This window comes from Heliangelus exortis, chromosome 3 (assembly GCF_036169615.1).
Source record: "Heliangelus exortis chromosome 3, bHelExo1.hap1, whole genome shotgun sequence".
Classification (NCBI taxonomy): domain Eukaryota; kingdom Metazoa; phylum Chordata; class Aves; order Apodiformes; family Trochilidae; genus Heliangelus; species Heliangelus exortis.
The window spans coordinates 62475179-62487288 of record NC_092424.1 but is presented as its reverse complement, the minus strand read 5'-3'; the positions used below and the strand labels follow the sequence as shown (position 1 = coordinate 62487288).

General features: G+C 47.1%; 1 protein-coding gene across 1 annotated transcript; it reads left to right on the top strand.

Moving 5' to 3' along the window:
• Positions 1-431: 431 nt before the first annotated feature.
• Positions 432-10572, top strand: HEY2 (hes related family bHLH transcription factor with YRPW motif 2). Its single transcript, XM_071741021.1, has 5 exons — positions 432-648; positions 1811-1889; positions 1997-2080; positions 4747-4828; positions 9763-10572. The coding sequence occupies exons 1-5, from the start codon at positions 566-568 to the stop codon at positions 10449-10451; spliced, it is 1017 nt and encodes a 338-aa protein (XP_071597122.1). The 5' UTR covers positions 432-565; the 3' UTR covers positions 10452-10572.
• The last annotated feature ends 1538 nt before the right edge of the window (positions 10573-12110 follow it).

Genomic DNA, 12110 nt, shown 5'->3' with positions numbered 1-12110 from the left:
GTACCTCTGGAGGCCTTTGCGGGATAAGATGGGGGGCTGATCCGGCTGGGGGCTTTCGGGCCGGGTACAGCAAAGCCCCCTCAGATGCCGGGTGAGACAGCAGCACCGCCCCCCGTCCGCTGACACAGGAGGGTTGCGAGCCAGATCCCAGTTCTTTTCCCCCCGAAGGGCGAGACACAGGGCTGCCCCGGAATCCCTCTCCCCGCCTTTCCCAGCCCAGTGCTAAGGTCATCTGCCCCGCTCCACTTCCCGCCTGCCGGGGGGCGAAGCAGTCGGGTCTCCCGCAGCGCTGTCGCCCGCTCCTCCGCGCCACTCCGCGCCCCGCGGTGGGCGGCCCCCCTCCCCGTCACCCCTGTCGGGGCGGGCCTTGCCGGGGGCGGGCCGTCGGGCTTGAGGCTGTGCCGTGGCGTGGGAAAGCGCCTCAGAGGGGGTTTGCTGTGCTGGCGGTGCGGAGTGGAGCCCAGGCGAGCCGAACCGGAGCTTCCCTCCCCCCCACCCCGTCTCCCGGATTTATTTATCTCTGTCCCCATCCCGGCTATAAGCTGCGCCGAGTCCTGTGCCCACGATGAAGCGACCTTGCGAGGAAACTACCTCAGACAGCGACATGGACGAGACTATAGACGTGGGGAGTGAAAACAACTACTCAGGGTAAGTGGAGCACACCCGCCCCCCTTTGCCGCGGTCTCCGCGGGCGGAGGTGGGGTCGGGATGCGTCCCGGGATGGGTCAGAGCCAGAGGAAAACCCAGCCGCCCAGTCGGGCTGGAGGGCGGTCCCACAAATGCGAAGCGGGGTGCAGTTTTATCTTACTCTACGACTACTAGCCACTTGTTGATACCCTCGAGAATTTACCCTGAGTTCGAGCTGCCCGAACCTTGAAATTATGCGGGGCACTGAAGTAGCTTACGAGCCACCAGGCTGCAGTCCATTAGCTCAGCTTAATTTGCCAGATCTTTCCCCAGATAGCTCCTGAGCAGGCCGAACAGGCTAAGGGAATCCGACCCAGTGGGAACGGAGTTGTAGAAAGTAAGCAGGGATGCTCAGTAGCTGGATGGTAACTTCAGCAGACCCCGTGTGGCAGCCGGAGGTGGGGCTGTACTGTGTGCCTGGGCAGGGCCGGACTGGGGACTCCGACGGCGCCGCGCTGGGCTTCAGAGAAGGTCCTGCCAGTTTGGAAGCACATACACAGAAGCATCTTCTCATCTGTGCCAGTGGCTAAATGAGTATCAAAAGCTACTAGATTTTTTTTTCCCCCTCGCTGCTGATGAAATAAAAGCCTTTTTGTGTGTAGTGGAGTTTTAGAAATGGATTTTGGATTCTGTTCCTGATGCAGGACAACATGACAGACGTGTGCTAAGCAACAGCTTTGTACTTGGGCATGTATTTACTCAAGTAGCAGTGGGCAAGAATGTCATAGTGGGCCAGGTAGAGGCTGGGGAACTCATACATGTACTTGCCACTGCTGATAGCGTATAGTGGTGGTTCATGTGTTTTTCACCTCAGTTCTTCAGCCTGTATTTGGGGGGCAGGGCTTTATATATAATGAAAATTAAATCAGTGGAGCTAGGCAATGAACTGTCTTCAGAAAGTATCTGTATCTCCAAGAGAGTGTTCTGTCAATTCAACGTACATGCTGGGGCAATAAAAAATAAGTATATCTCTCTCTGAAAATACTGTGCAGTGCAAGGCACATCTTCTAAGCACCGAAAATGGCGTGAGAGGCACTATGCAGATGTAATATCATGACCTAAGGTGTCTTGAAAGAGCAATGTCAAGTTGTGCAACACCTGACATACTTTTATTGTTTCACAGGCAAAGTAATAGCTCTGTCATTCGATCAAATTCCCCAACAACAACATCTCAGATTATGGCGAGAAAGAAAAGAAGAGGGGTATGTTGTGTTTAATTCTTTTCCTGTGTGACAAGTTCTGTGTGTGCTCTGATTTTGCCCTTCAACTTCTTTTATAAACTTAATGTGTTTTGTTTCTTTGGGAATAGATTATAGAGAAAAGGCGCCGTGATCGTATAAATAACAGTTTATCAGAGCTGAGGCGGCTTGTGCCAACTGCTTTTGAAAAACAAGTAAGCCTTTTTTTTTTTTTTTTTTTTTTTTTTAAATTCTATATCTCATCTGGCAATGTTAGTTCTCTTGTAAAACTCATTAAAATAATATTGTATGTGTCCTGATCTGGCACAAAACAGGCATTTCAATAAAATGCTTTCTTGTGGCGAAACTATTAGAAACATAATTCAGTATAAGGCTGAAAAACATTTCCATTCTTTGGCTTGTTTTTCCCTTAAGGGTAACTGTGTTCATGTTGCCTCTGTTCTTTCGATGAATTCCAGTGGTGGTTTTTTTAAAAAAGCACTTTACTTCGTATTTTTAAAAAAACCCAAACGCAACACAACTCTTCCAAACCTGTATGTCAGTTAGCCTTCTGTCTAGATCTTTAAATATAATCTTCCTCACCCATACTTTAAGAAAACTTTATTTCTTAATCCGAAATTTCAATTGCAAACTAATCAGTTCAGTTTCCTGAAAAGGGAATAGTCACCCTGGATTCTTCACATTTTAAAATCACTTTTTAGAGCTTGGGCATTAGGTGAGGGAATTGGCCTATGTCATGTGAGCTAGTAAAGTCACTGATATATTCAGAGACTTTCAGAGAGAAAGTATTCAATTGGAAGTCTTGGAAGGATCCAGCTAATTTGGGTTCAGCTCTTTGGTCATGAAAATACAGATCAAAGTCTTAGAATACAATCTGTCCTGTAAAAGGGCATTTTGTTTATGTCATTTAAATTAAAATATTTATTAACTTGAATTTTATTTTTTGGGCTTTGATTCAATATTTAGCTTTTTTCTTGTTTTACTGGAGGCATGGATATATGCAACTGACACTCTGTTTCAGTGAAAAGGAATCAACTGAGAATAAAGAACCTGACTTCCATGTAGTAGTTAAATAAAAAAAAGAAAGTAAAATTCCAGAGCAGGATTTAGAGATGCTGAATGTTAGCTTTGACTGCATGGCAAGCACTGCATCGTATTAGGCCTGTTACATCCCTGGTCTGAACAAAAGCTAAAAAGAAATCTTAAATGTAGTAATTGTGGTGACAGCATCACTTGCATCATGTGCAATGCACTTTTAAGAACTAGTAGTGGTAACTGTGCCTTTCCGTGTGTTCTGGCAAAACAAAGTGATGGGTATTTCCAGCTAGATAAACAGGGGCAAGAGACAACAGTTGTTTGTCCCATTTTATTGTTTACTTCTTGAAAACCACAAACATTATAAAACAAGTCCTACAGAGCCTTTGGAAATTACCCAGCGCCATGCAGTTTTTAGCTATTAGTCACTCTCACTGAGACGGCCTGTACTGTGTCTATGGAAAAGATGAAATCCGAGAAAAGTACAGGATGTAGTCACGTGCATAATGGGGAATTCTGACCAAAAATTTGCACGTGCACCAACCTTTGCACGAGGGAAGAGCTGAAAGTAATAAGCAGACTGAAAAAAAATACCTTGGCGTAAAAACGAGTGCACGCTGCATTTTGTTCAGAAAGCCCCACCATTTTTCTGCAGTACGCCAAGGACAAAGTCATCAGCCCTCTTCCAGCTCTTTGACATTCAACTCACTGAGGTTTCCAAGCTGGAGGTTTAGTTTCGCTTCCGCCTGGCTCCCCACATCACAGCTCTGCTCTCCAGAGTCCCTCGCAGGGATTAGCGCCAGGGAAGCGGGGCTGCGGAGGAGGCTCTGAGCCTCACCTCAATTGCAGGCGTGCACCCGGGGTGAAGCTGGCTGAGGCTGCAAGGAGGCCAAGAGCAGTGATGTGGCCTGGATGATAACTAGGAGAAAAATTTGGCTTGCAGGAAGCGATCTGCTGATGGCTTGTAGCTTGTGCAGCCCTGATTTTAACTGGTGCCAAGGCATGATCTCTTGCACTGGAATAACATTTGCAGGGTCAACTCAGTCATCTGGGCGTGCTCCAGATATTCAGGGGAATGCTACCACACAAAATAGCTTTTTTTAGTAGATTAATATTTTAATGCTACCTTTCAAGTTGTATTTTATACTTCTCTATTATCTATTGTAGCTCTGTGAGCCACTCTCAAGAAGAGAAGAGACAGAGAAGTTACTCTTTCTGTTTCACAGTGTTTAACTTCATGTCCCTGCAAACTAGGCCTCTCTCTAACTTAAAATACAGTGGCCTATGACGTTGTTTTTTAAGTGCAGAATTAGAATAGAATATTCAGCAGCCAAAAAATGTGAAAAATTAATAGGCGATTAAGAGAGAGAGATACTTCTGGGTGTGTGTCCACAGGGACACCTACTGGTAATAGCAGCAGAAAAAAAAGATTGCAGCAGGGTCTTCATCACCGTGCAGACCTGTCCTGCCAGCTCTTCATTTGTGTTACTGGTTAAAAAGAGAGTGTCCAAAGAAGTAATGTATTTCTCTCATTTCATGAAGAAGATGATGTTACCTTTACGCTATCTTTAAGGACAGTGTTACACAGGGCTATGGCCTTCATAAAGCAAAATTGTGCTGCTGCCGCTGCTTGTATCACTGGAGAGGAGATGGCATTAGTTCTTAGACCAAGTCTGGGAGACAGATGCTCACAAAAGGAGTAAGCTGAGAATGCCCTAATGATAGGGGAAATTGAAACCATAAGGCTGAGCTCAGTGGAAAGTATATAAAATTAAAGTTTCTAGTACTTGTAAGCCTTTATGTATATGAGTCTCTTATCTCAAAGGGATCTGCCAAATTAGAAAAAGCAGAAATACTGCAAATGACAGTGGATCATCTGAAGATGCTGCAGGCGACGGGAGGTAAAGGTAAGGAGCTCATGGCTTCTTTTTTAATATTTGGGGAAATTTTAGAAAAAAAAAAAAAAAGTGTTTTGAGGAGCTGTGATAGGCGTTTCCAGATTAAAGGAGTGGAAATCAATGCTAATGGCAGGATTGAACTCGTGGGAAAGAACTACTGGGACAAAAGAAGCACTTGACCCTGGGCTTGTGTTTGCTTTCATAACACTGTGGGAGTAAAGGCTTCATTCACAGGCAGCCCAGTCAGAGATTTGTTTGGGGTTTCCAAAGAGCACTGAAATCTGCACAGGGAGACAAAACAAATACACAAACACCAAACATAAACAGGAGGTTTGTGGCATCAATTGTGTAGCACAAAACTGATGCTAAACCTCATTATCCAACAGCAATACCGAAGGAAGTGTAGGGAGAGGAACTTTCTTTATTGTTCATGTATTTCCTTTGTTCTGGAAAAACTTTTAAATGCCAGGTTAGACCATCTCACTCAGCAGAAGAAACCCCAGCCTTGCTCTGTGCAGCTCCAGGTGTCTGTGAAGCAGACAGGCAGGCAGACAGCTAGCAGCTCTCTCTGCAGTCACGTTTATATCCCATACGTGTGTGTCAGAGGTCCCGGGTAGCTCCCTGGTAATGGGTGCTGGCGTGACGCAGGGGCTGCACTGGCTGACCCACTAGATCAGGCGGCTGCGGGAGGTGAGCATACCTTGCTTGTGCAAGCTGACAGTCCCGGGGCTGGGGCCAAATGATATCAGCCACCCACGAGGTATTCTGTGTAGTCATGATTTGGAAACTTACCTGCAGTGAAAAACTTGCTGGCCTCCTGAAAGCACGGCCCAACGTCCTGTCCCACAGCCTCATCAACTGTGATTATTGTTCAAATTGTTGCGATAGAAACCAGCTGATTTTTCATGCACTCACTAAGCCATATAGGTAAAGGCCAGAAAAGAAGCTGCTGCTGTTCTCTCTCGTCCATTTTTTGATTAAAGTTTTTAGCCCATGGCTAAATTACTGCTCCTCTCTGTACCTTGCAGTGATTACAGATCTCAGCTTACACTCAGTGCATGCTTAACAACAGATGGTTAGAAGAAAGCATTTAGAAGACTGGTATTTTTTTATTTGTAAAAATTAACTCCCAGCTGACAATAAGTATTTTCTAGGTATTAAGAGGCTATTGCTAGGAGTCTATATAAGCTTAAAATTTATGGGTAGCTAGTTCTGTAAGAGGTAAAAGGAATTTTATTGTCCTTCATATAACAGACATACCTCTTGATTCCTTGGAACATGTGCAAAATTAAAAAAAAATTATTTTTAATATCTGAATTTGTCCTTTAAAAAGTGTTATTTAGTTGTTAAAGCTACACCCTTGAAAGTTACGAAATGCCAGAATTGATCACACTTGTGCAATTTGAATTCGGATCCTCCGTGCACGCCCGTGACGGTGCCATCTTCAATTGCGCGGCTGCGTGCCGGCTTTACGCGGGGTCTGTCCCTCTGGGTGCGTGGGGCGACCGAGGCTCAGCTGCTGGGGGGAATGGGGGTTACTTTGCTTCATCCTCCCCTCCTGACACGGAGCTCGGCTCTCCCAACCTAAGCCCCTCTTCACGCCGCACATCGTTCCTCTGCAGAGCTGCGGTAGCTCCCACCCCTCCCGTGTCTGCACTGACAGAGAGAGGACCAGGAGGTGAAGCTCATCAGAGGCCTAATTTTATGGGAACCCTCCTTCCCCAGCCTCCCCACCCCCAAAAAAGTTTGTGTGGGATTATTCGGTAACTGGGTCACGTCGGGTGGCCTAGATACTAGGGCAAGGGATGAAGTACTTGGGATGGGAGCTGCTAGGCTGAGAGAGGTGTCAGGAGAGCCTCGGCCTCTGGCTGTGGCTGGACAAGCCGGATTTTGTTAGCAGTCCCAAGTCTTTCGGTTGCTTCCTTGGTCTGCGACCGCCGCCCTGCCTCTCCCTGCCCTGGCTGACCAGGAGACAGTGGCTGCCGTGGGGAATGAAGAGTCAGGGTGTGGGGAGCCATGATGCCTGCTTTTACCTGCAGCTGCCTACCACATCGTGGTCCATAGTGGGTGGCACATCAATGTAATACCTCATCGCTTCACAAATACTGCAACTTTATCTTCTCCTTCTGACCTAGTGATAAGAGTAATCTCACTGCATGGGTTAAGAAACTAAGAAAAAGAGGCTTGCATGTTAGTACTGGGCAAAGTTTAAGCCTGTGTTTTTCCTGCTTGCTTAATGTTTTACTTTGCAACCTAAGTAACAGCTTTAAATATAATTTCTTAGGGTGTTTTTGAAGCAGTTGTTTGTTTTGTTTGCAAGTGTGGTTATTCCCACTTTGTAACTCATCTTCCATGACAGAAATTTTTTTTGGATCAGCAAAAAATGAGTTCCATTATTTTTCCAATGGACAAAAGCTATTATTGCAGCAGGGAGAAATGGGTCCTGAGACCCTTATGTTCCCTGCATCCAAGGGCTGGGGAGAGCTTGTCCTCTTTCTCCTCATGCAGAAATGGAGGACACCCATGATGGTGAAAGCCTGGGGCTAGGAAACCCAGGGTGGAGTCAGCTGCTGCTCAGCATGCTCAGCCTGAGGTGGGCATGGCGGAAGAAAACCCGACATGGCTCCCATCCCTTCTCTGCTTTTTGGAGCTGCCCAGGCAGGCAGGCAGGCAGGCAGGCAGGCTGCCACCTCTGAGGTCCTCTGGGTTTCCGGGGGTACGGGCAATGGTCTCCTGTTCATGTTGAATTATTATTTTGGCCTGTGGCCAGGGCTTTTTACTGACCATGCAAGCAAGCACAGAGGACGAGTAATTTGTCAATAGTGAGTAGCTCGCTGGGACCTTGGTGTTGTTTTATTGCAGCTGCACTAAACATTTAGCTTGCTTGGTTGACTGGCACCTGGGTCAGCACATGGGTTAATGTATCTCAAATTGTTTAGCCAGTGTCCTGGGTGCAGAGCAGGTAGGTTACCAGGGAAGCTAAAGGAAAACTGAGAATTCCCATTCGCTACTGAATGCTGGTGTGTGTGTGTGTGTGTGTGTGTGTGTGTGTGTGTGTGGTGGCTGAGGATGTTCTTGGGTTTTGGAAAGAAACAAGAAACAACATTTTTAAGTCACTCTCAGGAGGGGTAAGCCAGAAAAGGGGAAACCTGGAAAAGACAACTATCAAAACAAAAACATAATGGAGCCTGGGAGTCCTAGCTCTCATCTCCCTTCTGCTCTCATGTCTCGGCCACCATAGGAGACTTAGAGGGAGCCAGGATCACCGGGGCTTTGGGACAGCTCGTCACAGAGCCAGCAGCTCAGACTCAGGGGAAACTGGTGACAACCACATCCCCCTTGCCCCCTCCGGTCTTGGATGGAGGGAGGCTGGGAAGCCCTAGCTTGAGCTGCAGTCTCTCAGGACTCCCAGGCTGGCTGACTCATGGCCAGAGCCGGGAGGCAGCTTTGGCTCCGCATCAGCCCTTCTGAAGCCGCCGGAGGTCCTGGAGCCTCTGGCGTGGAGGCAGTGCCCATGCCAGGCTGGCTGGCACCCGAGCAGGTACCCTGCTAGTTCTCCATTGCTGGCCTGCCTGGTTTTTGTTTCTCAGGAGCTCACTCAAACCGCAGTGTTTCCACAGATTGCTTGGTCGTGGTGGACCTGGCAGGAAAATGCTGCCAGGAGTTAGTGCTTCCTGATGTGAGTCCTCGGCCCTTCATGCCCACTCATCTGCTGGCTGAGCTGGCATTTCTCCTGGGTTTCATGGGGCCTCAGATGAGCAAGGCATCCTGCACCAAAATCACTGTTGCAATTTGGCAAGACGGGGTATAGGGCAGGCAGGGGATTTGGGGCAACAACATCTGTAAGTGTGCCTGAGTTAATTCTATACTGCAATGACAGAAAGACTTTTGTGTGAAAGTTTATAGAAGTGAAAGTAACTGAGATACTAGTGTAGAGTGGAAGGCCTAATTCAGGTACTGCTGCCACGTTCTTCCTTTATAGATTAGTGCACATCATAGTCACACATATGTAAAAATTTCTACTGAAAGCAAGAGGAAAAACACCATGTTGGCCTGGGAGTGGATAGGGCATTATTCTCCCCAGGAGACTACTTTTAAACTAAAACAGGAAAATTCCCAAAACTGGAATAGGTTTTTGTAGTTGATGAGCTGCAACTTAAGCACTAGGTTTGATGTTAGACCCTTTTAGAAAGGGAATATCTTTTCATGTGCATTTAATATGGCAATTATTTTTTTTTCAAATGCTGTTTTGTCCCAGGCCTGTGGAGCACCAGTTGCTGTTTGTTGAAATACCTCATGGGCCATATGACTGTCAGTCTTCCATCTCCAAATTAGCAATGGCATTACATAAAACGTTTTCTCAGTAAAGCTTTTTTATTGTGTGTGTGCAGAGTCACAACAAGATGGTTTTAGTTTGTAGTTAAATAACACAGCATGTCATATTGTCTTAATGACTCTGTGAAGTAGATGGGACCCCGGCAGCAGTCACAGCAACTATCTCACAATGCCGAGAAATAGTTGGAGGGCGTTACTAGGAATGCCAGAGTGAGGAAGAAAAGACAGGGCAGTACATGCAAGCTCTCTGATTGCCACCCTGTTTCTTTGTGTGGATGAACGCCTGGTGCACACACATGCACAGAGTCAATACAGCACTGCAGCAGCTTGCTGAGGAATTTCAGGAGAGGCATCGTATATCTTTTTAAGTATTAGAGACTTAATTCTTTTCATTTGTACATTGCCTGCAAAAGCAACAGCGGCCTATTGCATTACAGGGATGGTCACAGAAATCATTTACAGATCAGAGAACAAACTTCTCCCTTTGCAAATTTTAACCCGTAAAAGGGAGGTCTGGAGGCTGAGTGAGGACCCGGTCAGCCACGTCACCTGTTGTTGGCTGGGAAGCTGTCTCCACACTCAAACGCTCTTTTGCCTTCCTCTTGCAGGTTATTTTGACGCTCATTCCCTGGCCATGGATTTCATGAGCATTGGCTTCCGAGAGTGCTTGACAGAAGTCGCGCGGTACCTGACTTCAGTGGAAGGTCTCGACACATCCGACCCCCTGCGTGTTAGACTCGTGTCTCACCTCAGCACCTGCGCCTCTCAGAGGGAAGCCGCCGCCATGACCTCCTCCATGGCCCATCACCACCACCACCACCACCCCTTGCACCCTCACCACTGGGCAGCCGCCTTTCACCACCTCCCGGCCGCTTTGCTCCAGCCGAACGGACTCCACGGCTCGGAGGCCGCCCCGTGCAGACTCTCCTCAGACGTGCCCCCCCACGGCTCCGCCCTGCTCACCGCCACTTTCGCTCACGCCGACGCCGCCCTCAGAGTTCCCTCGGCGGGCAGCGTGGCACCCTGCGTCCCCCCCCTCTCCACCTCGCTCTTGTCCCTCTCCGCCACCGTTCACGCCGCCGCAGCGGCAGCCACAGCCGCTGCCCAGAGTTTCCCCCTGTCCTTCACCGGCGCCTTCCCTATGCTTCCCCCCAGCGCCGCCGCTGCCGCCGTGGCTGCGGCGACCGCCATCACCCCTCCGCTGGCCGTCTCGGCCACCGCCAGCCCGCAGCAGCCTGGCAGCGGGGGCGGCACTAAACCATACCGACCCTGGGGGACAGAAGTTGGAGCCTTTTAGGTACCTCCTCTCCCCTCCCCTCCCCGTCCGGCTCCCTCCTCTCCATCAGCACACGCACCCACCCCCGCGTTCACACACACACACACACACACACACACACACACACACGCACCCACACACACGCCCCACGCTCCCCCCTCGAGCTTCCAGGACGGGACGGGATGGGACAGGACGGGATGCAGCGTGTCCTCCCTGCTCAGCCCGGACGGCAAGAGGTGTCAGCAAGCCCCCTGTGGAATGGCACACCGCTCCTTGTTGCAGGCATGGAAGAGGACACAGGATGGTTTCTTCTTCACAGTTTGTTTCGCTGGAGGCAGCTTGAGGAAGCGGCAATGACTCTCAGACACAGCGTGACCGTGTTGGCATGTAGAGGTTTCCTGGAAAATACGTAGACGCTAGAACTAGTAATTCTCCAGCTATGCATCCTTATTTGGCAGAGAGGTGAGGGATCACACCAGCCGGGTCTCCCCGGGCTAGAAAAAGATTTTGAGTTTCATAAGTGCCTGACTTTGAAAATAATAATAATTAATAATAATAATAATAAATATGTATGTGTGTTCTGCTAAAACAAATAACGTTGCACAGGTATGGAAATGGTGTGGGAGAGAGAGGAAGGCCTGTACTCAACTTCAGGATTTTAATATCTTTCCAGGGAAGAGCATGCTCTTGAAGGGGAGAGGGTTTTTTAGCCAAAAAATTGCCGAGGAAGAATGTTTAATTTGGCAGGCCTAGTTCTTGCTTCCTTAGTTCACTTTCTTTGTACAGACTTGCCAAATTGTGACATCTATCATAGCGTTGGTAAAAGCAATTATCTTATCAGTGCTGGGATTAATGAACATTTCAGCACTACCTGTGAGCCTTGAGGCACCCTTTTTTTTGGCTTAAATTTGGTGCTAGCTTGTATCTGCACAGTGAATTTGTCATGCATCTGGAAGTAACCATCTATTTAAAGAGTGCACACTTGCATACGGTTGATTCATGCCAATACAAGAGACTCAGTGTTGCAAAGGTTCAAATTAACTTATTTAGCTGTATTTGGACATTTACTTTTAGCTGATTCTGTGCAAGATCCCTCTTCTTTTCACTATCAGCTACAGGGAGAATGATCACTCTGGGTATGAATGAAGTTACGGTAGGGACAATTTTTAAATTGGCTATTAACATGCCAACATTGTAATGTGGGTTTGATTCCAAACCAAAATGAATGTATTAAAGGGTATGTCAGTAAATTATTTTGTCAATACCCAGACAACTAGTGCTGCATAAAATGGTTTGCTTTCATTTTTTATTACAGTGACTTAAAATAACCTAAGTATTTTAATACATCCAGTCAAGAACTAGAGATTTTATGTAAAAAATAAAAAAAATAAAAAAAATAAAACACAGCATGTAATATTATGCACTTGATTTCTCTGCTGTGTGGAGAAAGCAATAAGCATTGAGAATGTTAAACATTATGCAAAATATACTTTAAAATATTTGTTTTAAAAATACTGTACCTAGTTGGTCTTTTATGCATTACTTTGTTAACCTTTTTTCTATGCAAAAGTCTTTACATATCACTAATTAAACGAAGTCCTTTTTGACTGCGTTTTGTGGATGATTTGTTGCAGTTTTGGTTTACTCTTGAGGAAAACTCACTGACTTTGTGTTAGATTC

Bases quoted from the DNA above. Each gene is read 5' to 3' on its own strand.
- HEY2 (XM_071741021.1), top strand. From the start codon at position 566: ATGAAGCGACCTTGCGAGGAAACTACCTCAGACAGCGACATGGACGAG. The intron at 649-1,810 runs GTAAGTGGAGCA...ATTGTTTCACAG, and splicing joins AGTGAAAACAACTACTCAGG to GCAAAGTAATAGCTCTGTCA. The intron at 1,890-1,996 runs GTATGTTGTGTT...CTTTGGGAATAG, and splicing joins CGAGAAAGAAAAGAAGAGGG to ATTATAGAGAAAAGGCGCCG.